Raw genomic sequence first — 15,858 nt, 5'->3', positions numbered from 1 at the left:
AAAACTCCACGAAACGCGTCGAGCCCCATGTACATGCAATGCTTAAACCGATCATGTGTTTAATTTTATTTATATGAACAATTGTATTTTATTATGATTATCAATAATTTTTAATGTAATAGGAAGTCTGACAGGTGCTGTAGATACAATTTCTCTCCACTGTCATGTACTTTCATGTTCCTATATGTATATAGATCAATTATACTGTGACATTAATTATCATTTTGTATGAATTTCATTATGATATACATTAAATATACTATAATAATTCTTTTGACCCCTCATTGTTGACTGCGTGCTTCATTTAAAGTCACGCTCCTTTTTTATAGGGCTGCAACTAACGATTATTTTCATAATCGATTAATCGGCCGATTATTTTTTCGATTAATCGATTAATCGGATAAAATCATTAAAAAAATCGTAATGTGCCATTTTTTTCTATTCCTCCCGGGGACACCAATGACGGGGCGCTATTCCTCCCGGGGACACCAATGACGGGGCACTATTCCTCCCGGGGACACCAATGACAGGGCGCTATTCCTCCCGGGGTCACCAATGACGGGGCGCTATTCCTCCCGGGGTCACCAATGACGGGGCGCTATTCCTCCCGGGGTCACCAATGACGGGGCGCTATTCCTCCCGGGGTCACCAATGATGGGGCGCTATTCCTCCCGGGGTCACCAATGACGGGGCGCTATTCCTCCCGGGGTCACCAATGACGGGGCGCTATTCCTCCCGGGGTCACCAATGACGGGGCGCTATTCCTCCCGGGGTCACCAATGACGGGGCGCTATTCCTCCCGGGGTCACCAATGACGGGGCGCTATTCCTCCCGGGGTCACCAATGATGGGGCACTATTCCTCCCAGGAACACCAATGATGGGGCACTATCCCCCCACCCCTCCCAGGAACACCAATGGGGCACTATTCCCCCCCCCTCCCAGGAACACCAATGGGGCACTACCCCCCCCTCCCAGGAACACCAATGGGGCACTATGTCTATTCTCCTCCCACCCAGGAAAACCAATGATGGAGAACTACTACTCCAGGCAGCCACCCCCCGGAACACCAATGATGGGGAATTATCCCCCCCCCCTCCCAGGAACACCAATGGGGCACTATTCCCCCCCCCCTCCCAGGAACACCAATGGGGCACTATTCCCCCCCCCTCCCAGGAACACCAATGGGGCACTATGTCTATTCCCCTCCCTCCAGGAACACCAATGATGGGGCATTCCCCCCCCCCCCCTCCCTCCCCAGTAATACTGTTAGGATGGTGCCCGGTCATAAAAATGTGCTGTTTTTACTGTGTTATTAGCTGCTACCTTTCACTATGAATGAGCAGCTCGGCTCTCCTCGCTTCTTGCCCTCGCCTCTCTGTTCCCTCTAGGCAGCGGGCAGGGCTGAGATCAGTGGGGATGACGTCTGCAAAGAGGAGGAGGGGGAGAGGTGCGCCGCGGACGTGCCTGGTCACAAACGGCGGCGCCGAGGACACAGGAGGGAGGATTTTTTCTCTGTTCCCTCGAGGCAGCGGGCGGGGCTGAGAAGATCAGGGGGGGGTGACGTCAGCAAGGAGGAGGAGAGGCGCGCCGTGGACGTGCGGCGGCGCAGACGTGCCTGGTCACAAATGGCGGCGCCGAGGACACAGGGAGGGAGGATTTAAAACGGACGGACAGACAGAAGGAAGGTGCGGACCAACTAATCGATAATGAAAATCGTTGACAACGATTTTCATTATCGATTATTATCGATAATATCGATTAATCGTTTCAGCCCTACTTTTTTATTTTATTTCTTTGTAGTTTGTTTGAAGGGTTGGTAGTCATGTTCCCCTTTTACAGACCCCACTCCCACTCTGTGAAAGATTAGTAGTCATGTCCCCCCTGTACTATTTCCTAAGGTCTGGAGATATTGCCCCAAACCCTGGCCAACTGTCACCCCCAGAACTGGCAGTCTCCCTTCCCTGACAGTAGCCATAACTCCCACTCTCTTTCTCAATTCCACGTATCAGCTCCCCCCTTTATGTGTGCCCTCTGGAATGCCTGCTCAGTCTCTAACAAACTTGCCTCTATCAATGACCTTTTTCTCTCTAACTCCCTCAATCTATTTGCTATTACCAAAACTTGGTTCCAGGAAGCGGACGCTACCTCTTCAGCTGCCCTTTCCAAAGGTGGCATCCTTTGGACTCACTCACCCAGAGCCAGCGAACGAAAAGGAGGCAGAGTTGGAATTCTATCCCCACAAGAACCTTCCAAATTGTTCCAACATCTCCCTCGCTTTCCCTCTGCTCTTTTGAAGTGCACTGCATTTGTCATTTTTCTCCAGTTTGATTAAGGATTGCAGTAATTTACCAGCCTCCCGGCCCAGCGTCACGCTTTCTCAACAACTTCTCCACATGGCTTCCCTACTTTCTCTCCTCTGAAGTACCCGCCATTATCCTCAGTGACTTTAACATTACAATCAATGTTAACACCTCAGTCATTTCTCAACTTTACCTCCTCTTTTAAACACAATGGATGCAAACCACAACTCACTCAAATGGCAACACTCTCAACCTCATATTTTCCCACCTCTACACTCCCTGCAACCTAACACCCCTTTTCCTCTCTCCAATCACAACCTTATCCGTTTCGCATGCTCCCTGTTTCCTACCTTCCATGCCGCCAACCTGCAAACAGTTACCCGCAGGAATCTTCGCCACCTCAACCCTTGCCTTCTTCATCCTGCCTTTATGATAAAATTGCACTCCTGTCCTGCATAGACCCAAACAACATACTCCCTGGAAATATTTGCTCCTCTTTCTACATGCAGAACCAGGCCTCACCTGCAACAACCCTGGCAAACAGACGCCAGAAGTCTCAAGAGACGCAGCCGTGCTCTTGAGTGAGCGTGGAGTAAAATTAAAGCCCTGAAAAGACTTTACCCTCTACAAATCTGCCCTTCTCAAATACAACTCCTGCCTCCACACTGCTAAGCAAACCTACTACTCTCATCAAAACCAACTCATCCACACCTTGTCAACTTTTTCTACTCTTAAATTCCCTACACCCCCCAACCCAGGAGATTGCCAATCATTTAAAAAAAAAAATTGACAACTGGTGATGAAATATCCAACGCCCAGCTTCCTCCCCAAACCAACACACCAGGTCCAACACTGCATTCAATACTTTCCTCCATCAGCCCTGTTATCACTAAGGAAGTTGCCAAACTCCTTTCCACGGCCCACCTCACCACCCGTCCCCTCACAATTACTGCGACCACCTTCCTGCTCCATCCTAAACTCTCTAACCCACATCTTTAACCTCTCCTCTGGCACCTTTCCCTTCCCGCTCAAACTTGCACTGGTAACCCCCATACCTAAATACCCTCAACTGGACCCAATCTGTTTGAATAACTTAAGACCCATCTCCCTGCTCCCTGCCTACAAGCTTCCTGAAAGTCATGTCCACGATCATATGAGCTCCTACCCCACTGTCAAAAACCTGCCCGATCCCCTACAGTCCAGCTTCAAACCACAACATTCCAGTGAACCTGCCCCACTAAAACTCACTAATGACCTACTAACCAGGGTGGATATAAATCAATGATTTGTTAAAAATAAAAAGAAACAGATTTTTTGGGATTTAAATATTTTTTGATTTTTATAAAATTAATTTTAATAAAATGCTTTTGGAGTAAAAATCAATCTAAAGATAGTTTTCTATTTAACCACTTCAGCACTTTTTGTGATTTGGCACTGAGTCGCTTCAACTGACAATTGCTGGGTCGAGCGACGTTGCACCCAAACAAAATCGACGTCCTTTTTCCCACAAATAGAGCTTTCTTTTGGTGGTATTTGATCACCTCAGCGTTTTTTATTTCTTGCGCTATAAAAAAAAAGCGACAATTTGAAAAAAAAAAAAACGCAATATTTTTTACTATAATATCCCCCAAAAACATAAAAAAAATGTATTTCCTCAGTTTAGACAAATATGTATTTTTCTACATATTTTTGGTAAAAAAAAGAAAAGTCGCAATAAGCGTATATTGATTGGTTTGCGCAAAAGTTATAGCATCTACAAAATTGGGGATAGTTTTATAGCATTTTTATTATTATTTTTTTTTTACTAGTAATGGCAGCAATCTGCGAATTTTAGCGGGACTGTGACATTATGGTGGACACGTCGGACAATTTTGACACATTTTTGGGACCATTGGCATTTATACAGCGATCAGTGCTATAAAAATGCATTGATTACTGTAAAAATGTCACTGGAAGGGGTTAACACTAGGGGCCAATCAAGGGGTTAATTGTGTTCCCTAGTGTGTGTTCTAACTGAAGGGGGGATGGGACTGTGTAGGGGAGATGACAGATCGCTGTTCATTCTCTGTATGAACAGACGATTTGTCTGTTCTCCCCTCAAAGAACCGGAAACTGTGTTTACACACACAGACCCCGGTTCTCCATGTGCCTCGAGAAATCGTGGGAGCTCGGCGGTGATCGCGACCGCTGGGCACTCGCATCGGCTCTGTGGGCGAGCAGGGGGCGCATGCCCCTAGTGGACAAATAAGGAAGCAATGTAAGATCACGGCGATTCACGCAGCCAAGCCATGTTGCCGCAGTGCAACTGCAGCGGCTGGTCGGCAAGCGGTTAAGATACATTAATAATTTTGTTATTCAGCATGAAATTGAGCTTAGTTATGTAGCATGAGGCTGTATATTCTGCAATATTTACATGTTTGGTAAACTCATTCAATAAATCCAAGCTCATAACATGCACTGCATTGATGCAGTCACACAATTTCACATTAACCATGAAATAAAACAAAGTTCAGGAATATTCCTGTATCCCATTGTTTTTCAAATCTATGTACACTACAATCTATATGACTGAATCAGTTCTGATATCGCTGTTTTACTAACCTGACAGCTTATTATTCTAAATAGGAAACCTTCATTTTGTTTACAAATATTAAAGATTCTAACGACCAGCAAGAATGGATAATTACATTTAAAGAGCACCTGTCATTTCAGATCCATCATGGCAGCGCCTGTTAGCTGGAATCCACTCACCTGCTGCCACCACGTCCCTCCCCTTGTGCCACTGCTGCATCACCAGCTGTTCCATTAAAGTGAATGGGACGGTCGGTGAGTCAATATAAATCGACTTGATTTAAATCAAATCCACCCTGCTACTAACTGCTCATACCAAAGGCCAGTATTTCATACGCATACTCTTGGACCTTTCTGCTACCTTGGACACAGCTGACCACCCGCTCTTCCTCAACAAACTCCACTCCTTTGGCCTCCGATTCTGCTCTTTCCTGGTTCTCCACCTATCTTAGTGCACTTTCAGTGTCACATAAAACACCATCTTCTCAACTCCTCCCATGGCTACCAATATCACCTCTGTGCTGAGGACACCCAGATCTCTCTCTCCACTCAAACTCACCCCTTCGATCTGCTCACATATCACAAAGTTACTGAGCGACATATCAGTATGGATGTCACACCACTTCCTCAAACTCAATTTTTCTAAAACTGAGCTTGTAATATTTCCTCCTCCATGATTCCCTCCCAACTACTTTACCATTGAGATTAACAGCACAACCACTGGTCCCTCCACGCATGCCAAGGTGCTGGGTGTAATCCTAGACTCTGACCTCTCCTATAGCCCCCACATCCGAACGCTGGCTACATCTTGCCGCCTTAACCTCCACATTTCCAGAATACGCTCCTTCCTGACTAACAACACCAACAACGTATTCACTCCTAGGTTATTTTCCACCTTGACTACTGCAACTCTCTCCTGACTGGCCTTTACACAGGCTATCCCCCCTTCACTCTATTATGGCTGCTGCTGCTAGACTCATACACCTTACTAACCGATCCATGACTGCTACTCCTCTCTGCCAATCCCTTCAATGGCTTCCCTTACCCCATTGTATAAAATACTAAACACAACATACAAGGCCACTCACAACATCGCCCCCAGCTACATCACCAACCTCCTCTGCAGATATCGCCCAAATCATCCTCTCAAGACCTCCTGCTCTCTAGTTCCCTTGTTACCTCCTCCCATGCTCGCCTCCAGAGCCTCTCTCATCCTCTGGAACTCCTTGTCTGGACGTCCAGCCCCTACCCTGTCCGCCTTAAGGCAATCCCTAAAAACTCACTTATTTAGTGAAGCCTACCCCATCCACACCTAAGAACTGTACTCGAGTCACCTCCATCGGATCATCCCCGGCAGATATTACCTTTATACCCTCCCTTTAGATTGTAAGCTCCATGAGCAGGGACTTCTTATTCCTTCTATACTGAACTGTATCGTAAATGTACTGCCCCCGTCCCCTACATTGTAAAGTGCTGCATAACATGTAGGTGCTATATAAATCCTGAATAATAATCTCCCCTGTGAAGGGTGAGTAGTCAAGCCCCCTTTAACAGATCTTCCACCTTGTGAAGGTTTAGTAGTCATGTCCCCTAAGTAAAGATTGGTAGTCACAGCCCCCCCTGTACAGATATTCATCTGTTATGGGTTAGTAGCCTTGTCCCCACTTTGAAGGATTAGTAGTCATGCCACCCCTGTGCAAAATTAGTGGTCATGTCGCCCTGTGCCGATCCCCCCTGTGCAGGATTAGCCGTGGTGTCCCCGCCCCCCCCGTGCAGGATTAGCCGTGGTGTCCCCGCCCCCCCCCGTGCAGGATTAGCCGTGGTGTCCCCCCCCGTGCAGGATTAGCCGTGGTGTCCCCCCCCCCGTGCAGGATTAGCCGTGGTGTCCCCCCCCCCGTGCAGGATTAGCCGTGGTGTCCCCCCCCCGTGCAGGATTAGCCGTGGTGTCCCCCCCCCCGTGCAGGATTAGCCGTGGTGTCCCCCCCCCCCGTGCAGGATTAGCCGTGGTGTCCCCCCCCCCCCGTGCAGGATTAGCCGTGGTGTCCCCCCCCCCCGTGCAGGATTAGCCGTGGTGTCCCCCCCCCCCCCGTGCAGGATTAGCCGTGGTGTCCCCCCCGTGCAGGATTAGCCGTGGTGTCCCCCCCCCGTGCAGGATTAGCCGTGGTGTCCCCCCCGTGCAGGATTAGCCGTGGTGTCCCCCCCCCCGTGCAGGATTAGCCGTGGTGTCCCCCCCCCGTGCAGGATTAGCCGTGGTGTCCCCCCCCCCGTGCAGGATTAGCCATGGTGTCCCCCCCCCCCCCGTGCAGGATTAGCCGTGGTGTCCCCCCCCCCGTGCAGGATTAGCCGTGGTGTCCCCCCCCCCCGTGCAGGATTAGCCGTGGTGTCCCCCCCCCCGTGCAGGATTAGCCGTGGTGTCCCCCCCCCCCGTGCAGGATTAGCCGTGGTGTCCCCCCCCCGTGCAGGATTAGCCGTGGTGTCCCCCCCCCGTGCAGGATTAGCCGTGGTGTCCCCCCCCCCGTGCAGGATTAGCCGTGGTGTCCCCCCCCCCCGTGCAGGATTAGCCGTGGTGTCCCCCCCCCCGTGCAGGATTAGCCGTGGTGTCCCCCCCCCCCGTGCAGGATTAGCCGTGGTGTCCCCCCCCCCGTGCAGGATTAGCCGTGGTGTCCCCCCCCCCCGTGCAGGATTAGCCGTGGTGTCCCCCCCCCCCCGTGCAGGATTAGCCGTGGTGTCCCCCCCCCCGTGCAGGATTAGCCGTGGTGTCCCCCCCCCGTGCAGGATTAGCCGTGGTGTCCCCCCCCGTGCAGGATTAGCCGTGGTGTCCCCCCCCCCCGTGCAGGATTAGCCGTGGTGTCCCCCCCCCCCCGTGCAGGATTAGCCGTGGTGTCCCCCCCCCGTGCAGGATTAGCCGTGGTGTCCCCCCCCCCCGTGCAGGATTAGCCGTGGTGTCCCCCCCCCCGTGCAGGATTAGCCGTGGTGTCCCCCCCCCGTGCAGGATTAGCCGTGGTGTCCCCCCCCCCGTGCAGGATTAGCCGTGGTGTCCCCCCCCCCGTGCAGGATTAGCCGTGGTGTCCCCCCCCCCCCGTGCAGGATTAGCCGTGGTGTCCCCCCCCCCCGTGCAGGATTAGCCGTGGTGTCCCCCCCCCCGTGCAGGATTAGCCGTGGTGTCCCCCCCCCCGTGCAGGATTAGCCGTGGTGTCCCCCCCCCCGTGCAGGATTAGCCGTGGTGTCCCCCCCCCCGTGCAGGATTAGCCGTGGTGTCCCCCCCCCCCGTGCAGGATTAGCCGTGGTGTCCCCCCCCCCGTGCAGGATTAGCCGTGGTGTCCCCCCCCGTGCAGGATTAGCCGTGGTGACCCCCCCGTGCAGGATTAGCCGTGGTGTCCCCCCCCCCCGTGCAGGATTAGCCGTGGTGTCCCCCCCCGTGCAGGATTAGCCGTGGTGTCCCCCCCCCCCGTGCAGGATTAGCCGTGGTGTCCCCCCCCCCGTGCAGGATTAGCCGTGGTGTCCCCCCCCCGTGCAGGATTAGCCGTGGTGTGCCCCCCCCGTGCAGGATTAGCCGTGGTGTTCTCCCCCCCCCCCCCGTGCAGGATTAGCCGTGGTGTCCCCCCCCGTGCAGGATTAGCCGTGGTGTCCCCCCCCGTGCAGGATTAGCCGTGGTGTCCCCCCCCGTGCAGGATTAGCCGTGGTGTCCCCCCCCGTGCAGGATTAGCCGTGGTGTCCCCCCCGTGCAGGATTAGCCGTGGTGTCCCCCCCCGTGCAGGATTAGCCGTGGTGTCCCCCCCCGTGCAGGATTAGCCGTGGTGTCCCCCCCCGTGCAGGATTAGCCGTGGTGTCCCCCCCCGTGCAGGATTAGCCGTGGTGTCCCCCCCCGTGCAGGATTAGCCGTGGTGTCCCCCCCCGTGCAGGATTAGCCGTGGTGTCCCCCCCCGTGCAGGATTAGCCGTGGTGTCCCCCCCCGTGCAGGATTAGCCGTGGTGTCCCCCCCCGTGCAGGATTAGCCGTGGTGTCCCCCCCCGTGCAGGATTAGCCGTGGTGTCCCCCCCGTGCAGGATTAGCCGTGGTGTCCCCCCCCGTGCAGGATTAGCCGTGGTGTCCCCCCCCGTGCAGGATTAGCCGTGGTGTCTCCCCCCCCTGCAGGATTAGCCGTGGTGTCCCCCCCCTGCAGGATTAGTCGTGGTGTGTCCCCCCCCCATGTGCAGGATTAGCCGCGGTGTCCCCCCCCCTCCCCGTGTGCAGGATTAGCCGTGGTGTCCCCCCCGGTGCAGGATTAGCCGTGGTGTCCCCCCCGGTGCAGGATTAGCCGTGGTGTCCCCCCCGGTGCAGGATTAGCCGTGGTGTCCCCCCCCGTGCAGGATTAGTAATAGTGGTGTTGCCCTGCGAAGGGTCAGTAGTCATGCCCCCATGTACAGAATTATTAGTTATGCTCCCCTGTACAGATCCCCCCCTGGTGAAGGATTAGCAGTCATGTCCCCTTCCCCGTACAGATCTCCCACCTTGAGCACAGTAGTCAGATCAGTGAGCAGCTCCTGGTTGAGCCGCAGTCTCCCCGCCTGGGCCGCACGCCTGTAGTACTCCAGAGGCTCCGAGCGGAACTCTGAGCTGAACACCTCCAGCAGGCTCTTGCCCACCCAGCGTCCCTTGCAGTAAGTCTCAAAGTGGAAATAATAGGGTCGGACTTTGCGCAGCCCATTTTCCACATAGGACTCGGTCTCTCGAAAATGTTCGTCTCCGAAGCTCACACCGAGTCTCCGCTTAGTGGGTGGCGGCACATAGCGCTCCCCGGCCTCGTTCCCCCTCTGCTTCTTCCTCCTCCGGCTCTTCCCCTCCTCACCCTCCAGATCTTTCCTCTTCGCTGACATAGAAGCGACACTCAGCAGCTCAGCCCTGACCTCTGACAGCAGTACTCGCCTACTCCATACACTGAGCATCACACGTGGGGGGGGGGTGAACTCAGGGCGCAAGGAAATTACGTCACGTCCTAAAGCTAAACTCCAGGAAGTGAATCTATTTACATTGATTCAGCCTGGTTACATCGAATCCTTCATATCTCACACAGAGGGCTGCTGGGATGTAGGAACTCACTGCAGTAGTCTGTTCTACATACAGTACGGTGACCAGATTTTTAAAATGAAAGCCGGAGACTTTTTTTTTTTTGGCAAATAATAAACTATTATATAAGCATTTTCCTCAAATTATATATGCAGTGTATGTGGTGTGTGTTTATGGAATGAATGTATGATATATATGTTAGTTCTCAAATTTCGTACATGAGATTAAAAAAAAAAAGATAATTCTTAGAATTTTTTGAGATATGACTACCAAATGTTATGAAGATACAGAGTGCAGAGTTCAGGAGTGCACTACATAAAGAATGCAGGGCTCAGGAGTGCCCATCAATGCAGCCTCATCAGTACCCATCAATGCAGCGTGAACAGTGCCCATCAATGCAGCCTGAACAGTACCCAGTAATGCAGCCTCACCAGTGCCCATCTATGCAGCTTGACCAGTGCCCAGCGATGCAGCCTCACCAGTGCCCATCTATGTAGCTTTACCAGTGCCCAGAAATGCAGCCTCACCAGTGCCCATCAATGCAGTGCCCATCTATGCAGCTTCACCAGTGCCCCTCTATGCAGCCTGACCATTGCCCATCAATGCAGACTGACCAGTGCCCATCAGTGCAGCCTCACCAGTGCACATCAGTGCAGCCTCACCAGTTCACATTTATGCAGCCTCACCAGTGTCCATCAATACAGCCTCACAGTGCCCATCAATGCAGCCTGGCCAGTGCCCATCAATGCAGCCTCACCAGTGCCATCAATGCAGCCCGAACAGTGCCCAGCAATGCAGCCTCACTACTGCCCATCTATGCAGCCTCACTAGTGCTTATCAATGCAGCCTCACTATTGCCCATCAATGCAGCCTCACCAGTGCTCAGCTATGCAGCCTCACCAGTGCCCATCTATGCAGCCTCACCAGTGCCCATCTATGCAGCCTGACCAGTGCCCATCAATGCAGCCTGACCAGTGCCCATCAATGCAGCCTGTTTAGTGTTCATCAATGCAGCCTGACCAGTGCCCATCTATGCAGCCTGACCAGTGCCCATCAATGCAGCCTCACCAGTGCCCATCAATGCAGCCTGAACAGTGCCCAGTAATGCAGCCTCACCAGTGCCCATCTATGCAGGCTTACCAGTGCCCATCAATGCAGCCTCACCAGTGCCCATCAATGCAGCCTTTACCAGTGCCCAGCATTGCAGCCTCACCAGTGAAAATCTATGCAGCCTGAAAAGTGCCCATCTATGCAGCCTCACCAGTGCCCATCAATGCAGCCTCACCAGTGCCCATCAAAGCAGCGTGAACAGTGCCCAGCAATGCAGCCTCACCAGTGCCCATCTATGCAGCCTCACCAGTGTCCATCAATGCAGCCTCACCAGTGCCCATCTATGCAGCCTCACCAGTGCCCATCTATGCAGCCTCACTAGTGCCCAGTAATGCAGCCTGACCAGTGCCCATCAATGCAACCTGACCAGTGTCCATCTATGCAGCCTGACCATTGTCTATCTATGCAGCCTCACCAGTGCCCAGCAATGCAGCCTGACCAGTGCCCAGCAATGCAGCCTCACCAGTGTCCATCAATGCAGCCTGACCAATACCCACTGCCCAGCAATGTAGTCTGACCAGTGCCCATCTATGCAACCTCACCTGTGCCCATCCAATGCAGCTTCACCAGTGCAGGGCATCAGAGAGAAGAGAGGAAGAGGAGAACCAGCCGGATCATCACACAGGACGGTGTCGCCCGCTGTGACAGCTTTAATTTGATTCGCCGGGCGCCCGCTGTCACACAAGTCCCGCCTCCTGGATCGGCTCCTACCTATGATAGACAGCACATAACCCAGCATTGGACAGGTGTGCTGTCTATCAAAGGAGCCAGACCAGGAGGCGGGACTTTGTGTGACGGCTGGCACCCGGCGATTCAAATTAAAGCTGTAACAGCGGGTGATGCTGGCCTGACACCCCCCCAGTGTGTGGCGCCCCCCAATGGTATGCCCCTGGCTTCGGCTCCTCCCCCTCTGCCTCAGCACCCTCCCAGGATTGGCCCTCCACCTAGTGCTACCCCTGCAACCTGGGGACAAAACCGGGGACAGACTGGCTCCGAGGACAGTGTCTTCAGTCCGGGGATGTCTGGTCACCCTAACATACTGTATGGTCAGTGTTGGTCCTTTTCAGGGTGCTTCACAAGCAACTTACATTCTGTATACGGACCAGAATGTGGGTCGTTTGCACTCATGCCTCCACCATTCAGCAAACATCAATTTTTTTTCCAGCGATAAAAAGCATTCTTTGATTGGACAAGGCAGATCATCACCTCATTGACTCAAAGAATGCCTTAGGGTACTGCACACAGTACTGATGGATGAACATCACATATTCCTATCAGAAGAAACACAAAAATGGGCTGTAGACATACCTCCCAACTTTTTGAGATTGGAACAAGGAACACCTATTAGTAAAAGTATGTAGGCATAGGACACTCCCCCCCTGCTACACCCCTTAAGGGCCAGTTCACACCACATGCAGTCCAGTGCGTTTTTTTTCTGCATCAAAAACGCATGGAAAGTAGGTTATATGGTTTTCAATGGCATAGTTCACACCAGTGCAGTCAGTTCCAGTGCGTTCCAGTTCCGAAAAAAAAAGTAGAACATGCTGCACTGGACTGTACTGGAGCGCAGTGCATCAAAAATGCACTGGAACGCACCGGAACATACCTAAATGCACTGCAATACACTTGTCCTTAAGGTTAATAAAAAAGAGGGGGGAAAAAGCACTGGACTGCATCAAAAATGCACCAAAAACACATCACAAACGCACTGGAACGCATCAAAAATACGCATGCAGAAAAGCACCTGGAACGCATCCAGACTGCGTTTCTATGGTGTAAACTGGCCCTAAAAGAGAATTATACAAAAAAATGATAGGTAAACCCACAAGTGCTTTTTTTACCACTACTATTTCTTTATACTGGCTTTTAAAATTTACAAATGCAGCAGTTTAGAAACTAATGAAAGGTTTAGCGTTGGGAAACACTTTTTGAAAGATAAAAAGTGCATTTATATACAACTATGCAGATCAGAATAAAATGAGGGACAAATGAGGAGGAAAGAGGGACAGAGGTAATTTGTTCCAAATCAGGGACAGTGAATAAGTTGGAGTTTTTCCCCTCCCCCTTCCCCCTCCCCCCCCCCTCCTCTTTTTCTTGATTTTTTCTTGAGGGAATGTGTATTTGGAGACGGGGGAAACATAATTTAGTAAAACATACATAAATTTGGACAGTCACAAATTAAATAATTCACTGTGGGTAATCTTTAAGAATTAGGTTAAGTCAAGATTTGAAGTTTCAGGGCAAGAGAAATTCACGGTAATAGGGTGGAGAGGGTGAGAAATCCCCCATTGTTCCACCCCTTATTAAATGATTAATGACAAAATGTATTATAGAAGCACTGAGATAATAGGATTGGGAATATATGGGTGAGGTTTTTTTTACGTTTTCCTATCACCCCCCCCCCCTTTATTTATTTATTTATTTTTTCCCGTTCCTTCCCCTCCATCCCTCCCGTTTTTGCCCCTATCTCTTATTCCATTCCTTTTGGCAGGATTGCTATAGACTGGAAAGCTAGATGTGGGAAGTGAAAACATACAGAGTAGAAGCTTACATTTCAGGAATGTTAAATGTTAATGTCAAAGGTATAATGTTAATGTTAAGTGTTAAATGTGTTATGTAAATATGTAATGTACATGGTTGTATTTTTATATGCTGAGTCTTTGAATGTTGAATTTCTCTTTTGTTGTGGTTTGTAAACTTCTTTTCTTTAAAAAATAATGAAAAGAGTTGAAACACAAATCAGGGACAGACCCTTGAAATTAGGGACACTTGGGAGCTCTACGCATTTGTGTGTATTGTATGTATACACGTGCATAAAAATTCTTCTAGCGTTTTTTAATCAGGGGAAGGTGGCATATTTGCATGTAAAAATACTATAGAAAAATGGTGAAAAAAACTGCGCTAACATCCAAAAAATCGAATAATGTGAAAAGCAGCAATCCCCACAAAAACATCAATTGTAAAAGGCATAAAAAGAAAATAAGGGGTAGCGCTAATACTAATATGACATAATAAATAATTTACAGTGAAGAAAAATTCGTATAGTGATCATAAATGAAAATAATCAATGTGCAAAAGCATTTAGGTGATAATAAAAAAACCATTAAGTAAAGCGTCCATAAAGTGTCTTAAAGGATCGAAATCACCAACAAAGTACAAAAAAAAGTCCAAGTGATGATAATAAAATTCTGTGACAACAAGGGAAGGTCCACCACCAGGAATGGAAGGGGTTACTCCTTACCAGAAGGCCATGACCCCCCACCACAGAGGATCACAGCAAGCAAAAGCCTTTAGAAGCCAAGAAATGGAAACTGCCAACGGTGTCCACCAGGGGTCATCTCATCATCAGCAACTCCACCAGCCCAGGGCATAGATACCATAAAATATAGAAGGGGCTCACATAGTGTAAAACCGTTTTAATTTATTAAAAAGTAAGTAAAATACAAATGCACACTTACAAAGTGTAAATGGATAGACAGCCTTAAGTCCGGCTCCGTGGCCACCGGAGCTCGGACAAACCCGTCCTACTGGAATGCAACTCGCTTGGGGGTGACGTCAGCGCGTCGTCTGGCTCCGCCCTACGCGTTTCGTGACATCATCACGTCTTCCAGGGGCGGAGGGCGGAGCCAGACGACGCGCTGACGTCACCCCCAAGCGAGTTGCATTCCAGTAGGACGGGTTTGTCCGAGCTAGAATCTCAGCTGGTTCAGCAGGGACTTCCCAAGAATCAAAGCATGTATAGACAGGCTGATTGAACCCAAGATGATCGATCAACTTGGGTACAACCAGCCTGTCAGATTTTTCATGCGATTATTGCCAGTGGTTATAGCTACCAGCAATAATCACTGTGTGTTCTGCCGGCAGGGACAGAAGTCCCTATTGGTCACTTCTGTCATAAAAGCTTCCCCTAGCCTGTCAATATTATTGTACACTGAACAGTGCATGCACAGTGCATGCACAGCTCAAAGTAATTTTACAGCATCTGCTGTGTGGCATGATAAAGTGATTTCTGTGCTCATGTCATCACGGCCCGGCCATTCAAATGGTTGAACAGGGCAAACCCAAAAGGAAGACTAGGGAGAAGATGAAAGAGCCCCTGGACTGACAGCACAGCACTGGAGGTCTTCCTTTGAGAGGTAAGTCTGTCATAATGTGCTAGTATGCAGTGCAGATAATGGTATCCTTTTTTAAACTTTTTTTTTTTCAGCATTCAAAGATTAAAGGGGTTGTAAAAGTAATTTTTTTTTTTTTAAAATAACAAACATACTTACCTTCACTGTGCAGCTCGTTCTGCACAGAGTGGCCCCGAACCTGGTCTTCTGGGGTCCCTCGGCGGCTGTTTCAGCTCCTCCCCGCAAGCATTTACCACCTTAATGCGAGCTCCCTCGCATGGTGGTGAGTGCTTGCGGGAGCGCTCCCGTGATACAGCCGGCGGCTATAGCCGCTCGCTGTATCACTCGGCCCCGCCCCCCGGCGCGCCGCGTCATCGGATGTGATTGACAGCAGCGAGAGCCAATGGCTGCGCTGCTTTCAATCCATCCACTGCAGCCAATCAGCGACCAGGCTGAGCTGCAATGAGGACGAGCAGCGAAGATTCGAGGCGTCAGGTAAGTAAAACGGGGGGGCTGGGGGCGGCGGTACTGTCAAAAGTTTTTTCACCTTAATGCATAGAATGCATTAAGGTGAAAACATTTTTATCTTTACAACCCCTTTAAGTTTCCTTTTTTTAGAAAGAATAATATTGCAGGAAAAAAATGTGTATTTATAATTATTTTCCTGCAGGGGGCTGGAAAACATTGTACCAGGGAGCAGTGGATCAGGTGTGCAATA

General features: G+C 50.7%; 1 protein-coding gene across 2 annotated transcripts in view; it reads right to left on the bottom strand.

Annotated features, from left to right (window-relative positions):
* Window positions 1-9,859, bottom strand: part of RPUSD2 (RNA pseudouridine synthase domain containing 2) — a 46,334-nt gene extending 36,475 nt beyond the window's left edge. Inside the window, exon 1 of one of the 2 annotated variants that reach the window (XM_073610092.1) lies at window positions 9,363-9,859. In XM_073610092.1, the coding sequence (XP_073466193.1) occupies window positions 9,363-9,797 (435 nt within the window). In that variant the 5' untranslated portion in view covers window positions 9,798-9,859. The remainder of the gene's footprint in view (window positions 1-9,362) is intronic. The other variant, XM_073610093.1, reaches the window with a different exon arrangement.
* Between the last annotated feature and the right edge of the window lie 5,999 nt (window positions 9,860-15,858).

Source organism: Aquarana catesbeiana, linkage group LG13, assembly GCF_042186555.1.
Source record: "Aquarana catesbeiana isolate 2022-GZ linkage group LG13, ASM4218655v1, whole genome shotgun sequence".
Lineage (NCBI taxonomy): Eukaryota > Metazoa > Chordata > Amphibia > Anura > Ranidae > Aquarana > Aquarana catesbeiana.
This window is presented reverse-complemented; position numbering and strand designations above follow the sequence as displayed.